Genomic DNA, 20,849 nt, shown 5'->3' on the forward strand with positions numbered 1-20,849 from the left:
AAGCGCCCTGATTAATATTACATTAAATTAAAACTGATTTTTCTGGACCACTCTGACACCGTTTTTCTCTCCCCTCCTCCACCTTCCTCTCGCCTTTCTAATACCTTCTCCTCCACTCTTTGTGATTGCAAGTCATTTCCAATTCGTTTTGGTATTGATCTTGCCGTAGAAATCACTTTGGTAATTAGCTGCATTAGGGGCTGTATAGCAGGCTGAGGGGCTGTCCCTCTGATTTATCGCCGCTGTAATTCCCCGCGATCGCGCAGAGATGAAAATGAACTCAATTAGGGCACTGCTAAGGCTGCATGGGCACCCACATAGAGTTCCAATGGAAAAATTAATAGTCTCTTGTTGTTTAACAGTCTAATGAATGTAAATAAAGGTTATCCGCTGTAATAGGCTGTAGGCTCGTAGGTTGCTTTGAGCAAGAAGTTGTGCCGTGCATTTTTGTCACCGGCGTCAGTTTCTTCGCTGTATAATGTTAGAAATCCTTGTAATCTATTCCACTGCTGGGGTCTACAGAGGAAGAAAGAAGCTCGGATGGGAGTGGAGGAGCGATAATGTCACTGTTGGAAAGGAATCTGTCTGGCCAACCTGTTCGGGCTTGATGTGTTCTGAAGTGGGGAAGACATCAGGGTAAGAAGGACGTTCAAACACACGGTCCAGGGCCTCCAGCTGCTGCTGGGTGAAGGCGTCTGCTCGCAGATGCTTCCTTAAACTCTCCACGCTGCCCTGAGAGTCGCTGCCAGGGCCTGAACCATCAGAGCCATCTAGAGAAAGAAGGAAAGGAGGAAGGAAGAGACCAAGAGGAAGGGTGGGTGGGGGGCGGGGGGACAACAATCTGCATCAGGGTACGGCTCTGCTTTTTCTGTGGACATGATTCTAGCATTGTGAGGTAAACATTTGTGAGCTCAGTGGGTATGAGAGTGATGGCATGAGGAGCACTAGTAAATTCAGGGAGACCCACCAGCATGTCTGCCTTTTATCTCCCTCTCTGTTTTTCACTGTCCCTCTCTTCCTCTCACACACGCACTCACTCAAGCAGCCCCCTCCACCCTCCTTCTCTCTCTCTCTCTTTCTCTCCCACCTTTCCTCGCGGCCACCATCAGCACGGTCATCATGTGATAGGTCTATGGTAATTGATGGATTACCTTCAGTGCAAATATATACTTGTAAGGAAGAGCGTGTGTTTCAGGAGGAGAAAGTAGGGCTGGCGATTACATACAGAGCCTCTCATTCTGCCAGCGGGAAATGGAGAGCCATTATTTAACTGTACTATTTCCTCCTGAACATATTACCCTTCCCTCTCTCTGTCTCTCTTTCTCTCTCTCTCTCTCTCTCCATCCCCCCACATATTGCCTGTCTTCTGGAAAACAGAATGGAATGGGGACGGCACTCAGGGCCGAATGAGGACGGGGCGACGAGGGCAAGCGTATGCATTTCCTCACTCGGTCACACTCTATATAAACAAATGAGCCTATGCTTCCCTCGTGCTCCTGATCTCTGACCCTATCAACTCTGCTAGGAGAGCCCACCGTCCCCGCTACAGCTCTCCCTCTGCTCACCCATCAAGCCCTGAACACCGAGAGGAAAAATATATATATAAAAAAAACCAGCAGCTAAAACCTCCAACCAGCATCCCAGGAACCTCCACTCCACCACTTGCCTCCCGCCACCCTCCCTTTCCTCCCTATACCCCACCGCCAACAGCGGATGAGGGCTTTAGCTCCCGTACAAATCTGTCATTCTAAATTTGCAGCAGATTATGTTCTCTCCTGGGCGAGCCAGCGGTGATATATGATATGCAAGGCCGCTATTGATTGCCTGATCCGCCAGCAGAGGAGGGAGGCGAAATGAACTTGGAATGAACATCATGCCTCAACTCATTGTGCGTATAATACTCTACTTAATCCCACATTTTTCTGTGCTATGGAATTCAATTGATCAATCATGTTCCACTGATGGTACCATTTCAGGGGCGTTATTGCCATTCTGCTCGGCTGCTTGACCTTTTTTCAATGGCTGAGGCCAGAGGATGAACCCGACTCGCACCAAGAAATAGATCCATGGAGAGAATGGAATAGAGAACTGCAATTGGGTACAAGTGTGTGTATGTGTAGAGAGGAAGGTGTGCGTTGGTGGTGAGTTTCACCACTTAAAATATACTGACTTTAGCTTTTTATTATTATGAAGAAATATGTTTTGTTTTTCTCGGAGCATATCTTATTTTCCTCCAATCAGTATTTTTTTTTATTCCGCGTATTCTTTATTTCTCTCTTTTTTTTTCAGAAAGCTTCTTTAGATGAAAGGTTGGTGGTTGGTGGTTGGTGGGGGAGCAGCATCAGTGTAGCTGTATGAAACTCAATTGTTCTCTGTGGTACAGGAGAAAATGGAGTCATTAATTACCCCGTATCAGCTGGTTGGAGAAAAGAGGCGAGCTCGATCAATAGCAAGTGTTTGTCATTCACAATGGAGGATGCATGCTTATACCCCCCCCCCCCAAAACACTAACCTCCCTACCTCCTCACACACACTTCATGAGGTTTAGCAGCAAAAAGCACACACATTGCTATAACAGGATACTTGTTTTGTGTGCTTTCTGTAATCTAAGCATTATCAAAATTCTTACTATAAAAAGGAAAAAAACACAATTTTAGACCCTGTGAATTGACTCACTAAGAATAAACAACTAAAGCTATATTAGCAACACTGTGACGTTGTTAAAGGTTTGTTTACACCAGTAATGTTTTCAAACCTAGAGTGAAACAGGCTTCATTTTTATAATCATGTTCCTCTCAGTGAAACACACATTTTTTTCCCCCCATATCTCACTCTTCAGTTATGCATGCGAATATATTTCAAATTTATGTGGCCCAAAAGAAATTACTGATTTGGCCGTTAAATAGAAATAATAGTAAATCGTTTATTTTCAGAATTTGCCAATAGAGGTTCATGTTTGACATATATCATAAGAGAACTGCAATAAATCAGATTCATCCTTTGACAGTCAGCGTGTCAAGTGGAGTGTGAAGCCCGACTGTCAGATGTGTGTGTGTGTGTGTGTGTGTGTGTGTGTGTGTGTGTGTGTCTCATTGACTGGCTTTTTTTTTCATTTTCTCACTGTTTCTTCAACCCCTTTGGGTGTCTCAGCAGGTATTCTCTTATCACTCCCACAGCACCAGCTGACTGCATCTCTTTGTTTTAACACCAAAGTGTGAGGAGACATACCAAGATAAAAAAAACAAAACAAAAAAACAAGACTCTCCAACAGTGACATTCACACATCAACTCCAAAAAAGCAAAGGACTTTCTGGTAATTGCTCTCTTTGATCAACTCCAGGAGGCTCATTGTGTCCACCAGTTATATGTTTCATTGTTAGACACTGAAACATTTTGCTGGATTGTTCAAAGCGAAAAAGGATAAACCAAGGGAGCGGACATGGAACTGCAGCTGGTTAACAACACTCTGATAAAAGTAGGTAAGAGTTGCTGTATGCCACTCAAACACACTTCACAGAGAGAGAGAGAGAGAGAGACAGAGAGACAGAGAGAGAGAGACCAGTGACAGTAGCTACTGTGACACAGACTACAATGATATCAAAAGCTGTTCTGTCTTGCTTTGTCTCTAGGGGGGATGTTAACGTCCTAACGTCCTGTGTTGGCATGGTGGCACTTTATGTCCTTCTTTCATCTCCCCTGTTCTTGTGATAAGATAACTTAGAAGAGACTAGAGGTGTATGGGAGGGACGAGCCGGGGTGGGGGGTCTCTTGTTTGAAAGGCAAATGAATTCCTACACACTGCCTGGCTCTCTCCGTAAATCAATGACACGGGGTTTCCTAGATCAGAGGCTGCGAGTCGACCGTTTACTTATTCACCCTCTGCTGATAGGTGAAATGATGCTATCGCAAATTGTGGAATCATTTGTTGATGTTTTTAAAAATTCAGTTGAGCTTGAAAAAAAAGGAGAGAGAGAGAAAGAGAGAGAGAGAGCACAAACAAACTGGTATACCCAGAGGGTGAACACTCCTTCCCTGTAAGCTAGCTATATTTATGAAACCTCTGAAGCGGAAAGGAGAGAGGTGGGTGGGGTGGTGGAGAGAGAGGGAGAGAGGGAGAGAGGCAGCAACACTGCCATGGCTGTTAAGATCCTGTTATGTTGTGGCGTGTTTAAGAGCTTTATTAATTCGATTTAGCACCACCAACCAGTGTACTGACTGTCAGCAGGCATAGTGATGCTTATTTGATATTTGCACTCACTGCCAGCACTGAGGCTGCATCGATATTACTTTGAAGCACTCTGCTTATTTTATTTACTTTAATTCAAATTCTCAGATCCAGGCCGATGCAGAAAGTTCATAATGAATAAATAAGTACACAACTATTTGGATCCAGTTCATGACTCTGTAATATTAATAAAGAGGGAGGCTGAAGCTCAGATGAGCCAATCCACAGTGAATTTACTTTTAATTGTTAGCATGGTTGGTGGTTTGATTTCAAAGTGCCTTTGAGCAAAGCATTAATCTGCTGTATGTGGGGAAAAAAAAATTGGACAAAAGTACTCGTTCACATCCAAATGAATGTAAAGCAAAATTGAATTATGCTCATGCAGTGAGTCTATTGCAGAATAATTCTGATAAGACTTCAGGAATCAGGAAAAGAGTGGAACTTGTTTCTGCACCACAAATAAGAGAAATAATAAAATGCTTCAGTTTGCATTGAAAACAACATTAGATAATCAAAGTAATTCACAAATCAGTTACAGCCCCGTAAGAATGATATGTTTGCATTAAAACCTTTCCCTCTTCAATATGACTCCATCCGCAACTCTTCCTTTCTCTTTGTCCTCCTTTGGACCAGCCTTTTGTTTAGTGTTGTCACCCTGTGTGGCGAGTATTTGTGGAAATGCAATTAACGTATGCCTTCTCTCCTCTTGCCTTTTCTCCCTCCTCAAGCTGAGTAATGCATCGCTCCATTAATTCTCGGCATCGGCGCCCATAATTGACTTTTCTCTGACATGATTCCTCTCCATTGAGTGATTTCCCTCTCCTTATATTTTTGTGACGGATCTCGTTGTACATTGTTTACAACTATATAGAGGGGTTTCGCGCAACCATGTTAGCCAAATGCAGAAGACGCCAGAAAGAAGAAGAAGAGTGGATGTGGGGTGGCGGAGGGAGGAGAAATGAAATGTTGAAGAGAAAGAACGACAGAGATAGACCGGAGAAGGAGGAGGGGGAGAAATGCAATGTGGACCCTTTTGTGTCCTCCTCCACTGTCGGGGCCCTAACAGCTTCTTGTCTCTATGTTACGCTCTGTGGCCCCTCTCAAACCTGGGCTTTTCTCTTGCGCACACACCCCATCAGGGCCATCATGGTGCTCATGATTCCATTTATTTCTGTCTCGCTTTGGATGCATTTATTTTCTGAAGTGATCCTCTATTGACTCATTGTCATGGACTGGCTTGACTAGCCAACCAGTGTAGGCCCAGGTTCAAATCCATACACTAACTGATTTAAACTCAACAAATGGGTCATATGTGTTAAAAGATACACACCGGACAATCTCCAAAAGGTCCAAATATAAAATTTGAACAAATCAGCGGCTGTATTCATTTCTCCTCCACCTATTGAACAAGGTTGATACGACTCTGGCTGCTGTGTACAATTCTTTTATGTCATGAATGAGCAACCTGCTAGGGCCATATTTTTTTTCTCCCCGCTCACACACTCATCAGCTCCTTCTACACTCATCCCACACCCACGCTACAATCACAAGTTATGACCTTTGCTTTCTCCATCTAATTTATCACTGTAGCTCCCTACTGCCTGTCCTCCCTATGAGCTCCACTGGGCTCCATCCAGGACGTGGTAAGCCAGCGATGAGAGAAGCATACACTCAGGTCACATCAACCTGACTGCATACAGCAGCAAGGTCAGGAGGAAGTTGTCACTGTGAGCAAAGACTAGGAAAACAATGCATTTACATAAAGCTGCGGCTCCAACAGAAACGGCAGGAAGAAGAACAAGCGAGAGCAGGTACTGTACGTCTCACAAGGAAGCGAGTGGAGGGCTCAAACTTTTAAAAAATGCGTGCATGGATTTCTATCATTATTATGGACATTTGACAACCACGCAGCAGTTGTCACCCAATTCTTTTCTTGGCTTCCACTTCCACCATAGGTTTAAATGACTGAGTGAGAGCATGCTGTACAACAGGCTAATTTCCCCACTTCACTATTAATGCATTTGGCAGGAACAACATCCCATTTCCTGTAATGAGATACACAAATAAATCTGGCTATGGATAGATTCAGGGTGGTGGTGGTGGTGGTGGAGGTGGTGATGGTGGTGGGAAGAAGAAGAAGAGGAGGGGGGGGGGGCAAAGGAGGGGGCGCATTGAGACGCATTCTCCCAGCTCTGGCATAATTGGTATCGCTGCTTGCAGACATGCAAACCAATCTCTCCACAGATAGGGCTGAGACTCTCTCTTTTCCCCCCTTAAGGCTATTTCTTTTGTCTTTTCGATAGCTTGCACATCCAAGATAGAGGGAGGGAGGGGGGGGCGAGATGTTAATTTGTGAATTAATAGCTTTTCTCTGCAGAATTGCAAATTCTTTTAAATGTCACTATGTTCACTGTGTGAGGAGCATCTGAAGCCACGGAGTTAGTAGTACCAACACACATACACACACACACACACACAGACAGACATTTCCATGCATAGGTGTGGTACAAACGCATGCACAAATCCTAAAACTAATCCTTGCTCAACTCTTGTTGAGTCTGCCACAACCTCTTCCTTCTCTCCTCACTTCATAAACCTACTCTTTTTCTCCCATCCCCCTTTTCCTGTCTCTCTTTTTTTCCTCCTCCTCCTCCCATCTTCACTCGAAGCCGTCCAGTGTAACATGCTACTTTTAATTTGCAATAACACATGACAAGGACAGATTAATGGCTCTTATGGCACCGATGTCCCTGAAGCTCGTCTTACGGGGACCCGGTGTACATAACGCATGTCACACTACATTATCTATACAGCCCTCCAGTAATGGGGACCTTTTTCTTCCTCAAAGGGCAACCGCTGACTTCAGCCACACCGAGAACACACACCACCATCACAACACCAGCAGTGCAGGGGACTGTGCAATGCTTCTTTTCACGTTCGTCGTGGTCAGATTAACGCGATGCAGACGCAGATGTGTGAGGCTCTGATTGGTTTCTATTCTACACATGCAGCAGAGTCCAGGTCTCCCCTTGTTTTTGATGTGTTTATTTACCTGCTTATCTGTTTTCTTATTTAGCACATTAGCAACATTTTAGCAGGTGCATTCTTTGCTATGACAGTCTTAGGGAGCTCAGGTGGACTGGGCCTTTTTACCCACACAGGTCCAACTGCAGCTGAGATTATATCTAAGGCATTATTTTTGCACGATAAGAACAATTTTTAAAATATGGGAAATTAAAAATGACTGTAAATGACCAAATGCAAGCGCTGTAGTAGTAAAACAAAAGGGAAATGTTAGAGTCACTAAAAAAAACATGAATGTTTACAATAAACTGCGTCTTGTAGCTTAAAAACCTTAGACATCCTTGAACAATTTTAAATAAACAACAGTGCATTGCTGTATATTGAACTGCCATTAAATGGAAAATATGATTTTCCACAGTCACTTTATCTTAATTCATTTTAATTTCTCGGGAGATTATTTATTGGGGGGAAAAAAAATCCTCCCCTCGCCTCGTCCTCCTCTAAACTCATAACCCTGGAAGAGCAAAAAACAAGCAATAGAGAAGAAAGTTTTGTGATCTGATTGACCAAAGCAAAAGAGAAGGTTGTCTAACTTCAACTTACAATGTCCTATTTTCCTTCCATCCAAGTGGTTGCCACTCCAGAGAACTAAAGAGACAGAAACATAAAAGAAGGAAGTGGCCTGTTTTGATGAGTGCTCTTTGAAATAAATTTGCAACCATATCATCCCATCAGCCACCTCAAAGCAACACCACAGAATCACACACGCACACACAAACACACACACACACACACACACACACACACACACACACACAGACATACGCACTGGCACATGCACACACATGCAGCCCCCTCCCTGCCTCCACCGGTCTGTTCCTACACCTGTTCAGGCCTCCACCAGGGACATGTTAATTCATAGGCATTAAAAAAGCCAATTGTTTGCACAACCGATAATCTATTAGCCCTCAGGCAGTGTGTGTCCACTCTTGCCTTGCCTAGGAATGAGAAATTCTGGCTTGGACCGGATAGGCTTCCACTTAATCTTTGAGCGTATCTAGGTCTATTTTCTTGCCAGTCCCCTGGTATTGTATATTCTAGTATGCAGTCATAGAAAAATACTTTATTGTTGAGTTTTAAATGCTGTTCAACACCTTAGAATGAAATATTTATGTATCTATGTACTGCAGAATATCAAATGACTGGTAGTTAACTGGTAGTATCAGGGGAGAGAATCACAAAAGAGCTTCTTTCTCTGCCTTTTGCTGTGATATAGAAATGAAGGGAGCAGCAGCATTGATGCCTTGCCAAGGGGGGATTAGAGTTGTATGACAGCTATATGGGATATCTACAGTACGCCTGAGCATGGTATAAAATTGAGATGCAGCTCTGTAGGCGTATGGTAAAAACGTGGGGCATCAAAAAAGCTGATTGAATCGCAACACTCTCTCAACACTTTGCCCTGCCTGATATACAACATAACAAGTCACTGGAGACGGCACACAGAAACACACTTGGCTGCAGCGCTGTCATAAATGCCATCTTCTTCACACACAGAAAAAAGAAAAAGTAGGAGACGAGTGATGGAGAGAATTAAAAGGATGGAAAACAAAGGGATCTTGTGTCTCCCTTACCATCGTCTCGTTTCCTCTTCTCGCCGTTGGAGCGAGGGATACCCAGAATGCCGTTGATGGAGTAGGATCCTACGGGATCGTTGGAGGCGCTGGTCACAGGGGGGGAGGCTGTGCTGGGCACTGATGGAGAAAGCTGGAGTTAGTGTGTGCACAAAGTGAGGGAGTGTTTTGTGTGTGTGTGTGTGTTTATTCAGGTGCATGCACATTTAAGTGGCCAAATACATGTTTTGATGTTTTTTATTTCATTTGATTCCTCCTGGTTCATGGGCTCTGATTGGCTCATTTGACTGTGCTTGTAATCTGTGTCTGGCCTCATTCGCGCTCACCTATGGTGTGGCCGGGCGTGGAGAGCGGCGTGACGGATCCGTCAGGGGACGGGTGGAATTGCTGCTGGACTTTGGTGCGGATAATCCTGGTAAAGTGAACAACAGACACGGATCAATCAATACTGCTTCCAGAGCATGGAGATTTCACACCAGCCCGGTTGCCCCGGGACACTTATACACGCCACATCACGTCCACTTACGCCCGTGCATGTACAAGTGCTCTGTCGTTTGGGGGCACTTGTATCCTCATATTCAGGCCCCTGTCACAAATAGCCAATCTCGGGGCCTTAGGGGCAATCTCCCAGCTCCTGTGTGAGGCTGAATAGGGGCTGCCCCCTGAGATTGTGGATTCAATCTAGTTGGATTCTGAGGTTAGAAATATGATAAAGTCCCCATACCAGTAAGATGTGATGTGGCGGGAAAGTCTTCATTGCACTTTGGTCTGAATGATCTTGCAAACAAAGCATGAAATCACATCAATTCACCTCAATGATCAGCTTCACTGGCTCTACCTGGCCAACTCTAATAATCTCCCTCTGCTGCTCCCCACTCCCTCTTTTCTGCTCCTTCTCTCTTTCTCGCTCCATCTCTCAAACCCGATCTTTCACTCCCCTCGCCCCCCACCCTCATCCTCTTTTCTCATTTCTGCTCTACTGTCCAATGTGCTCTCTGTTTTACTGTACTTTACACTCCTCTTTTCTCTTTCGCTCTCTCTTTATCCACTCCTTTCGGGCTCATTTTTGTATTCCTCTCTGTATTTCTCTGTCACCTCTCCGGTGTCTGTTTTTTTTTTTTTTTTTGGTCTTTTTGTTGCTCAGTGTAGCACGCAGGAATCCTTCAGGCTCACTGAGGATCAGAGCCTATTGATTGGGACTCTGGGATAGAAAAGTTGACGACGGATGGCAGTAAGGAACAGCAAATGCAAATGGTGATCTATAAATTACGTGTGACTGGAAAGCGATAGTGTGTCTCATTGGCCCGACCCAAGACAACTACCACATCCAGTGTCTTTTAATCTGCGGTGCACTTTGAGATAAACAAACTTTACACATGACAAAAAAAATGAGATGGCGCATGAAGACAATGCTAATTTTGAACAGTTGCTATAATTCTATAGGCACGACAGGAAGGTACAGTGGGATTTATACAATCTCAGTTTTGGCTCTTATGGGACATGATCGCGCTACATTAAAACATGACTATGATAACCTTTTGATTGACAGACGAATGTTGGATCATTCAATAACAGGCAGCGTTGTGTACTGACAGAAATCCCACATGGAAGCTCCTTTCACTCAAGAGCTGTGACAAAAAAAACAGACTTTTACAGACTACAGATGAGGCGAAGACGTCCACAACAACATGTGCATCCAGCATCCAGCAATGAACTATCAACTCCGAATCAGGCAGCTACGGGGTTAACCGCCTCAGGGGGGGCAAAAAAAAAGAAAAGAAAAAAAAAAGAAAATGTACATCAGACTCTTTTCATTCCCCTCAGTATCTCACACGTCCTCTATACTCTCTCCTTCAGGCAGGCAACAAAGGCTAGCAGCCTCCTCCAGAAAACACACATCAATATTTTATTTGAATTTCTAACATCTCACCACAACAGTTATCTGACCTCATGACTTGAGGGAGCCTCATAAATTCAAGGACTTTGTTTCGAGTCTATGTTGTTGATATTGAATAAGCAATTTGGATGGGTGAATTAACGACTTTGGTGTTTGGGTGTTGTAAAAAAAAAACATCCCCAAAGAAATATTAAAATGTGGATCAATAGGATTGAAAGACGCTTAGGTCCTTATGGGTATACGCTTCTGTCCACTGGGCATGGTGCAGAGGGTGGAAACTCCTCTCTGCGGCAACAAAACAAAGTGCAACCCAGTATCTGTGTAATCTTTAATAATTCATGCAGGGAAAATGTGTTTAAAACCAGGACATCCTCTCTGGTCTACAGAGCAGAGGTCAGGCCCTTAACCACAGAGACCACCAGGAGCCCACTGCCTCTTTCTCATACCACTGCCTCCCTCATCTACTTCTCTTTCCTGACTTTTCTCCTCCTCCTCCACATCTTTCCCAATCCTCCCTTCACCAACAAGCACACAGCAACAAACTAAAACAACATTTTAAAAAGCACTGAAACCTGAAAATGACAGGAAACAACCGCTGGAGCTAAGATTAATTTTTATTCTTCCACAAATCCTCCTTTGCATTTTTTTAAATAATAAAAATTAAATATTGGGCTTAATTAATCTTTCTTCAGTAATAATACAGATTTAAGATAATAAAATTAAAGGGTGAAACCTGTGTAGTTATTTGCTTTAAGGAGAAAAAAAATCGGATTTGAGCATTGCCACAAGGTTTCATGTTAATTATTAATTCACAGGCCAAGTTAGTTTCTAAGGACAGTTTCTCCATAGCAGATAGGTAATAACAGGTTTTGCCACCACAGCCACGTGAACACATTTTCCTCGCTTTTATGAACAACAGGTTAAAACAAAGACTGGCGCCAAAAAGACCTGTTGAAACCATAATTTCCATGGCAGCCTGATTTTCTAATATTTCTCTGACTCTTTTTTTTTTTTTTTTTGGTAAAGATTCACCCATCTCCTCCATTTAGCTGGATGTGTTATGAGACTCTCTTCAGCTCATTAAAATGCAATGCCGATGACCAGCTCTCTGGAACAGTGCCTCCTAACCAAAGTTCATCACTCGCAGGGACTATGGGGCTTTTTTTTTTTTTACTTTGCACACACATGCACTGGCTCTTTTCACCGGCGCGTCCTCTGTCTAAAGACACTTTGTCCACTGCTGTCCGTTTCATGTGCAAAGGTGGAGGTGTAGGGTGTCTCCACTGGAACAGAAACTCTTTTATAGTCCATTTACCCACAGACAAACACTGGTTTGGGGGCAGCAACATTTTTTAATTTTTTGTAATTAAGACTAATAATACTAGTAATAATAACAATTAGAACTGCTATTATGAAATTGATTATGTATAATTAAACCAGAATGAATCGGAATTGAATCATGTGTGATCTACTGTCGCTCCACATTCACCTCGGTGTTGGGAAACAGAGCAATTGGTTGGCAATAAAGAGGCTGCTGCCGCCTCTGTCGCAGTGTGGTCCGCGTATTGAACGACTTTGTTGGGTATTTCCCTCTGCCTCTGGATCTGGTTACGCGGTATTGATCGGTTTTTATCGAGACAGATGTGATTCTTTTTTTTCCGTGGCCCCAGCCTCAGCTCCCCCACCACCCACACCCACCAGAGCTGGCTGTGGTGTCGCGGGAGGGCCGCACATGGGGATTGAATTGCACTTGTGAGACCACCCCGGATAGTCTCGATCTGGAAATGACTATATAGTTCAGCCTTGTGTGTGGAGGTAAAATAGCTCTCTGCTTATTTCAGAGCTGATTTATCCCATTGATACTTATTTCAGAGCTGATTTATCCCATTGATACGCGTGGGGAAAGCGACAAGGTTTCCATCCCTCCCTTGTTTCTAGTCTTTTGGATTTGGCTCAAAACATTTTCTCTGACGTGTGTGGACACATTTTAGGAGCAAAACCACAAACCACTTTTACGCACACAATTTCTACGCACACTGGAACAATTCAATGTGGCATTTACATTCTTTTTAAAAATATAAATTGAATTGAAGCTATTATTTCCACCTACCTGTTGATGGATGAAACACTGGGGACAGTGTCGTTGTCGCAGACGCCCTCAGCCAGTAGTCGGTCCCTTATTTCCCAAGCGAACATGGTCGGATTCTGGCGCTTATAATCTGCAATTTTATCCACCACTTTCGGGGTTGCAACCTTTGGTTTGGAGCCACCAATGACTCCGGGTTTAATACTGCCGGTTTCATAGTACCTGCATGGGGACAGAGTGAGTGTTCCTGAATGCATCCCTCCTTCAGTCAGAGTGAGAATGATGAGAAAAGTGGCTTAAAAAATCGTTTGTGTGGAAACAAATCTCCAGCGACCTTTTCTACATGTAGGGCAAAAATAATAATAATAAAAGATCCTACAAATATGATGGCGGCTTTAATCTATAACTGGTGTGGAGGTGTGCTGTTATATGGGCCTAATTGTGTGTCAGCTGGAAGGTGAACAGAGCGGGTTTCCAACGAAAAGCGGTGTAATTGAAATTACACAATTTATAAAGGCAAGTGAGACGGACAGGACAAAAGGACAGTTTAGACCTCATTTGCTACAGTCTCCGTGATCTTACAGTAGCATGCACGACATGCCACCATGACCTATTTGGTATAAATGTTGGTGACAAACATTCAGTGTGTGTGAAATGAAATACCTCTGAAATGCCTTCTGATAGCTGAAAAAAATATATTTCAAAATATTATCTCACAGCATTTGCGCTCTGAAGTAAAAAAAAAAAATAAAGATGTTGAACTAATTTGTCAGTTTGAAACCAGCTTTTTACACTGATGGAAAAAATACAGCAACTTAAAGTGTGTATTTATGGGGTTTTTTTTTCTAATGTAATGGACTGTGGTGCTGAAGGGTGAGTTTACAGTGGCCGGAGACTGTGGTGTTATACAACTGAAAAGTCAGTTTTCAAGTGACCTCATGGCGCTTTATAATATTTTCTTTATCACATACAGTCTCCTTTAATATTAATACAGCCCCAATATTATTTTTTCTGGGTTGTTTTTTTCTTATGAAAATATATATCTGTTATGTTTAAGCTTTACACTTCCCTCCTAAAATTAATTTGATGATTATGATTCTTTTTCTCTCGCGAGGCTGCAGGTGATGGATAGAAAATCTCGGACTCAGAACTGCTGTGTTCAAGCAAAAAAAATAAATAAAACATAAAAAAAGAGAAAGTTAAAAAATGAGCTGCCTATATAACCGATGACTGAAGCTGAAATAGAGCTGGGTGCGCACATACGAGCTATAGAAGATTGATGTTTGACACACATAGGGCTCTGTTGGAAGTGGTTTCCCCCCTTTTACCTGCCGAGGATTTTGCTGACACAGCCGTGACTGACCCGTAGCTGTCTGGAGATGTCGCAGGGCCGGACGCCCTGGTGGGCCAGCTCCACGATCCGCTGCCTCACCACGTCCGGGAGGGGTCTGCCGTTCACAAACACCCCACCGAGCTGGTTCACACCGCCATGCCCTGCGTGGGACACAACAGCAGCACAGGGGGAGCATAACATTACATACCTGCAGAAGACACGGGCTCTCACCTCATGAGGGTCAATTTGATTTGAAACTATGTGTTGTAGCTATTTTTAGTCCAAGAGGTTTTCTTTCCATTACAACTACTAACAACCACACACATTCATTTAACATGGGTTACATGTAGCCTACCCATAAACAGAAGTGTGTAAGTGTGTTATGTAGGAAATACTGTATATTTAAGCAACAATTGTAAATTATAATAATAATATTAATGCTGATGATGATAATAATAATTGAATTGGTGAAAACTATAAATACGGAAGCAAACAAAGTGTGAAACAGTAAAGTTCAGGTACTGAGCTGCTTTCAAGTAAACAAAATAAATAATTTAGATGAAAAATAAAAAACAAAACAAAATTGAATATAATAATACTAATAAAAAAAATACATTACTGGCTGAATTACTAACAACTCCTCTCTCCCCTGTACGTGAAGCTGCTTAGGCAATATTTTCCAGGAGCATCTCCTCCCCTGCAGCCTAACACATGTCGCAGATATTGTGTTTCAACCTGTTTAATTTTCCTGCACAATTACTGTAAATAATTAAAATGAGCTTTGATAACTCATATTACAAACGCGGATGGTGCGAATGAGGAGGAATAAATAATTTACACACAGTGCCGGCTCTTCTTTACGCATATCATATGGACAAACATACACACACACACACTCACACACACACACACACACTCAGACACACACTAGGAAAAATTAAGAGTTGCAACAACTGCTTGTTTTTTCCTTCCTTTTTCTTTGTTTTACTTCAGTTTTTATAAATCTGAAGTGGGAGCTGGAAAACAAAGCGACACGTTCACAATTTACACACAACGTGCTCTGCTCTCCCTAAAGCATCTGTCATTTCACAGGTAATACAAGCTTTGTATTTTAATGGAGGGGGGCTCTAGTTTCTCACTTAATACTAAATGTGCCTAAACCAGCTCAAATTGTCCTATTTATATTACAATTTATACACAAAATTTAATACATAATAATAAAACTTTTCACTGACCCACGTGCTATTAAAATATCATTGTTTTGAAGCACGTTTCCAGCCATTCAATAATATTTTCTGTGCCTCTTTTTATTATTATCATTGTGGGAAATTACGTTATTAAATCTATTTTTAAATTTTGCCAGTGTGTTTTTAAGGAGGAACTATGAGAGTTGGGAAAAATCATGTTTGATTTCCCAGTTCAGTAATAACACGTTGCCTTAATGGACTTTAAATGTAAAATACATGGGCTGCAAATGCACATTTCAATAAATAAACACCACTGTCGTTGCAAACGTCTTGGATCTAACTGGAGCAGGAGCTGAAGTGGCAGCACAGACGTGTTTTTTTTTTTGCTTTTAAACTAATTCAGTATACTCACGGTGCATCGCTGAGAAGGGGTCTGCTTTGCAGTGAATATCCATGGGATAGCAAAGGAAAGAAAGGTAATCGACTGAGGTCGCCGTTTCGCCTCGTTGGTGCAGCTTTAAAGGAGTAAAAAAAAACACAACAACAATTTATATGTTGGTGTAGAACAGTCCGTGTGGGCAGAGTCCGCAGGCTGCAGCAGGGAATAACTTCTTGGAGGGAGCGATGCTAAGTTTTCCTCCTGTGAAACTGTGAAGTGAAAAGTCTGCGGAAAGGTTTGGCTGTCAGGTGCAGAGCATGACCCACGCGTGTGCAGAGCGCACCGGTCGCAGCAAACATTGGCTTAAACCGAGGTCACTGTTTGTGTTTAAAGGACATCATGAGCAAAATATTTTTTTTTAAAAACAAAACAAAAAACAAAACGGTTGTAGCTCGAAGTCTCCACGGGTCCGCTCGCGGGAATCTGAGGCCGGGGAAAAAACAGATCCTCCTCTCCTCTGACGGCGTGGAGCAACCGGCGGGGCTCTGTGGTTTAATCAGATAGGGGCGGAGATGACAACAACATGGACACGGCGAAGTCTACAGAGCAGTGCGTCCCCCTCTCCTCCAGAATGGGCTGTGCCTGAGCCAAGCTTTGGGCTGAGAATGAAACCCCTCTCCTTGTGTGTCTGTTTCTAAAAGCTGCAGTCCCACAGATCACCCCCACCACCACCACCACCGCCGCCGCCGCCACAACCACCACCCCTCCTCCTCCTCCCTCCCTCCCCCCTACTCCTACCTCCATCCCACAGATCCCCTCGCATAGAGATGGATGACTTGTCAGACAAAGGCAATAGATTCCAACACTTTGTGATTCGCCCACGTAAAAACCTGCAGCTCAAACGAGGAGGTCCCTGCATCCGACAGCCAGGAAGGGGAGGGAGACAAAATGGGAAATGATGAGACTTTGGGGGTGAAGAATCAAGGAAATTAAAGGCAAGGGGGGTAAGAAGAGAGGTAAAGCACTGTCAAGCTGCTCTATGTTGTTTAAAAGCGATGCTATGCTCAGATGTTTTCATGGGGTCCCGACGGAAACAACATGATGAGTGGGACTCAGGGAAGAGATGACCACTTCAAGGCTTTTCACTGATGCCACCACATTTTTAAAGTGACACAGATAAATTATATTTATTTCACAAAATTAAAAATGAAACTGACTTTTTGGAGGCTCCTGAACATCACTGAGCGACCCCATAACCTATAGCCCCTGGATCAAATTGCACACTCAGATTATCTCAGTTATCTAAATATATATTTAATCATATTTCAAAAATAAAATCCCTTCTCTTTTGTTAGATGAGTTGCTGATTTTACAGCATCTCCCCCACGAAGCTTCCTGCTGTTAAATGAATCAGAAGAACAGACTCTAACAAAACAGAAAGTGTGAAAGTCTTTGCATGATTTGTGTTTTATCACTTTATCACTCCTCCTCCTGACAGACGAGTTGTGGCTGAACAGGAGGTGTGCGCAAAGGTGAGCTGGCAGCCTGCAGAGGGAGAGTCAGTCACTAGGCCATCATCATCATCATCATCATCATCACCATCATCATCAACCACCACCATCATCATCACCGCCACCGCCACCTTCCTCCACTACTCACCGCCTGTGAGCAGCATCGCTCTGTAGATGGCGCTCATACAGTAGGGTACGCACAGCCCGCTGTGCTCATGCAGCAGCCAGGCAGCCAGGCAGGCAGGTAGGTATACAGGCTGATGCTTTGCTTGAGGTTTGGCCGGGTCAAAGGTTGATGCTAAGTCTACTGTAGCTGAATTGTGCTCCCCTAATCTCTTCCGGTGGAACTCAATCTGAGGGACAACAAAGAGGAAAAACAGTCAGAGTCAAGTCAGAGCTTTAAAAGAAAAGTAGCTGCTAGAGGCGTGAGGTTGAAGCCAACTTCTGCATGTCTGTAACTCACTGCCATTAAGCCCACATGAGCTGCAGTGTAAAAAATAATGACTAAAATAAATAAATAAAATAAAGATTGTGTGCAGTAAAATGATATCAGCACTGTTTGTCCACAGAAGCTGCAATCTGCTGCATAGTTTAAATTATTTAGTTGTCTTGAAAAAAATATAACAATAATAATTATTATAATAACAATAACATATTATTATTATTATTATTATTGATAATAATAATAATAATATAGTTGTTATTTAGAGGATTTACGAACTCCATGACACAGGGCTCCGTGTTGCGTCCAGCTGCCCTCTGGACAAGTTTGAGGACGATTCCTCTTTTTGTTTGTGTTTTTTTTTTCTCCCTCCTTTCCTTTCTCCTTTCTTTCTTTTTTGGGGAGGGAGCTTCTGGTACAATATGTAGCACCATGGGCTGTAATTTCACACGTCAGTGCACTTTTGCCCTAAAGCTGCTTCTATTTCCCCCACAACACCCCGATTTGCCCCCCGTACTTCTGTGGAGCTGCCGCGGTGACGTCCCCGTGTCACGGAGCCACAGCGAAAAAACAAACGGTGGGATAATTAAGAAACTGTTAGTCCTGACTTCACCCCTTTTAAAACCCCAGCCACCGAGGACGTAATGCGATTATTGTTTTCGATTTTTTTTTTTTTTTTTTTGCATTCTGCATTGCACAATAAGGAAGCCTCGACACAGTTGTCACACTCCATGAGAACAGTTGATTTTAATGCCACAGACTCTTTCAGACACTTGAAACAATTACATAGTTTACATAGGGGGCTTTATTGATATCAGCAGAGGTTAACTCCCCATAATAGATCTTTAAGGCCTGGCTTTCATTTTCATTACACTGGAATGCACTATCCCAAATGTAAACATAGGTTACAGTTTAGGTAAAAACTAATAATAATTATTAATATTATAATAATACGTTATATTCTAATAAGTGTACTGTAGTGTTGAGCCAGGTAGAAGAGAGATGCAGAGAGGGAAGGAGGGTCATGAATTTCCACGGAGACCAAATTAATCTTTTTCCCTCCGTGTTTTTTTTTTTTTTTTTTTTGGGTGGGCGGGTGGGCATATGGCCTGTAACCGCGTTCAAACGTCAACAATCGATATTACGTGTATTTGACACTATGGAGCTGCCAAACATTTCTGTGATTAGAAATATTATTAATAATAATATAATGTTTGTTTACTATGGGTGCAGATGTTTGTTTGTAGATGTGGGACGTGCAGTTAGAGACTGAAATAAAAAGTGATTAGAAAATTTTCCATTACATTCATTTTTCATATTTCGGTTGGAATATGAGTTTTGGCATATATTTAAAGAGCCCTGATGTCCCCTTACCACATAAGCCACAGCTACAAGTCTGACTTGTAAAGCTTCATCACTTGTATATAAAGTCTGGCTGTGGGAGAATAATCATTTTAAAATAGATGTATTTATTCTCATGCAAAAATATAAACAACCTCTCTTTGCACTTCTTTAATGTATAAACTTCATTCACCACTTCCAGGTGTCAGTGAAGTTAACACTGCAAAAACTCAACTTCTACAAACGTTGTGCACCAGATACTTCACACTCCACATATTAAAGACTCATTTTCTGCACGTCAGACACCACCAAGCTGTAATTCTTTGCGCACTTCCCTTATATCTATTTTGTTTCCCTCCTATTAGTCAAAACATCAGCATCATATCGGGAGTCACTTGTAATATCCCACAATGATTTGGTGTCTCCTGACACCCCAAAAGCCATATGGGTAGGCTATGCCAAACTGCAGGATATCAGCTGCGTCCTCAGATTGCTTATTCATGTGCTTTATAACGGGAGCAGATGGATATCAATTTGACTCTATCCTCGACACCATCACAGATTGATTTTGTACTTGCTTTTAATTTTGCCATAATTAATTAGATCATTACAACTGTTTTCCATTGATCTTCCCATCTAAACCCAAAATTGAGAGGTGAATTAGATTGTGATCTATGTTTTCAATTATATCCCCAAGCATATAGGTGATGTTAATAGACTATTAAGCTATCAGGTGCAATGGTGATAATAATAATAATGACAATGATGATAACAATAACAATGAGCCACATCCAAATATAATGTTCTGATATTAATTTGACTTTATACTATAACAAAACACTAAGTTTAAATACATGATGTCACTGCACAGTATTGGGGGGGAAAGCACAGCATAGGTTACTTTTTTTTGATCTAAGAATAAAAAAAAAACGTGAAATAACAATCCAGAGAGACTGTACAAGCAAAGAGCTGCAGCCTGCACACAGATTTGTCCCACACAGCGCAACCAACATACCTGCAAACAAACATTGACATTAGTATGAGGCAGAGAGAGAAATCCTTACCTGATCGACCAGCGCTGTGAGGCATGGTTCTCCCTTGTCTAATGGTGCGTCTCCCCGATGCAGCCCAGTAGATCTGTCCGGCCTCCTGCGCTCCCTCCCCGGCTGGGCGTCGTGCTTCTACCCGCTGGTTGTCAGAATCTTTGACCGATCATCCAAAACTAAACGGTTTAGGCGACAACAAAAAGAGGAAGCAACCCTGCTCCAATGAACTAAGAATTGATAAAGGGGGTAAAAAAAAAAAAAAACAGAAATCAAAGAACACATTGCGTTGCAGGTGCTGAATTAAAAGGAACTGTAACTAAAACTTGTCTCGTGTTAAGAAATAATAATAATGAAAGGAGATTTCAGTTTGTAAATTGCTGGAGCTTCAAGTATTTGACTCAGCACGATGAATGTAGATTTTAAAAGCGGCATATTTCGCACTCAGTGGTGTGTGTCAGTCAGTGCTCAACGATAACACTCAGTTTGAAATGATTAAAACGTTGTGATATTATTTATGACAATTTGTAACAGAAATAACACACGCATGGACATTCTCAGACAGACTTCATAGATCCTCATCAACACTAACTTTGTTAAAATCATTTTCATTTAAATTAATCTAATTCAGTCTATAGTATAGTGTTGCAGGTTTGTAACAGCACTGAATGCCACTAAACATGTATGAAATTACATCTTGTCACTGTGTGTGTGTGTGTGTGTGTGTGTGTGTGTGTGTGTGTAAGA

At 42.5% G+C, this 20,849-nt stretch overlaps 1 protein-coding gene across 10 annotated transcripts in view; it reads right to left on the reverse strand.

The window, feature by feature from the left end:
* The window catches only part of pax2a (paired box 2a), a 38,790-nt gene that overhangs the window by 12,399 nt on the left and 5,542 nt on the right, over window positions 1–20,849 (reverse strand). For 4 of the 10 annotated variants that reach the window (XM_085799977.1, XM_085799971.1, XM_085799974.1 and 1 more), the window contains exons 1-7: window positions 15,799–16,502; window positions 14,195–14,360; window positions 12,891–13,088; window positions 9,210–9,295; window positions 8,884–9,003; window positions 7,853–7,897; window positions 595–770 (exon numbers count right to left, since the gene is read on the reverse strand). In XM_085799977.1, coding sequence (XP_085656103.1) covers window positions 595–770; window positions 7,853–7,897; window positions 8,884–9,003; window positions 9,210–9,295; window positions 12,891–13,088; window positions 14,195–14,360; window positions 15,799–15,841 — 834 coding nt within the window. In that variant the 5' untranslated portion in view covers window positions 15,842–16,502. Of the gene's footprint in view, window positions 1–594; window positions 771–7,852; window positions 7,898–8,883; window positions 9,004–9,209; window positions 9,296–12,890; window positions 13,089–14,194; window positions 14,361–15,798; window positions 16,503–17,424; window positions 17,630–20,123; window positions 20,282–20,849 lie in introns of those variants that run through there. The other 6 variants (XM_085799979.1, XM_085799973.1, XM_085799978.1 and 3 more) reach the window with 2 other exon arrangements.

Source organism: Trachurus japonicus, chromosome 15 (assembly GCF_045865225.1).
Source record: "Trachurus japonicus isolate A0001 chromosome 15, Traja_1.0".
In the NCBI taxonomy this organism is placed as follows: Eukaryota; Metazoa; Chordata; class Actinopteri; order Carangiformes; family Carangidae; genus Trachurus; species Trachurus japonicus.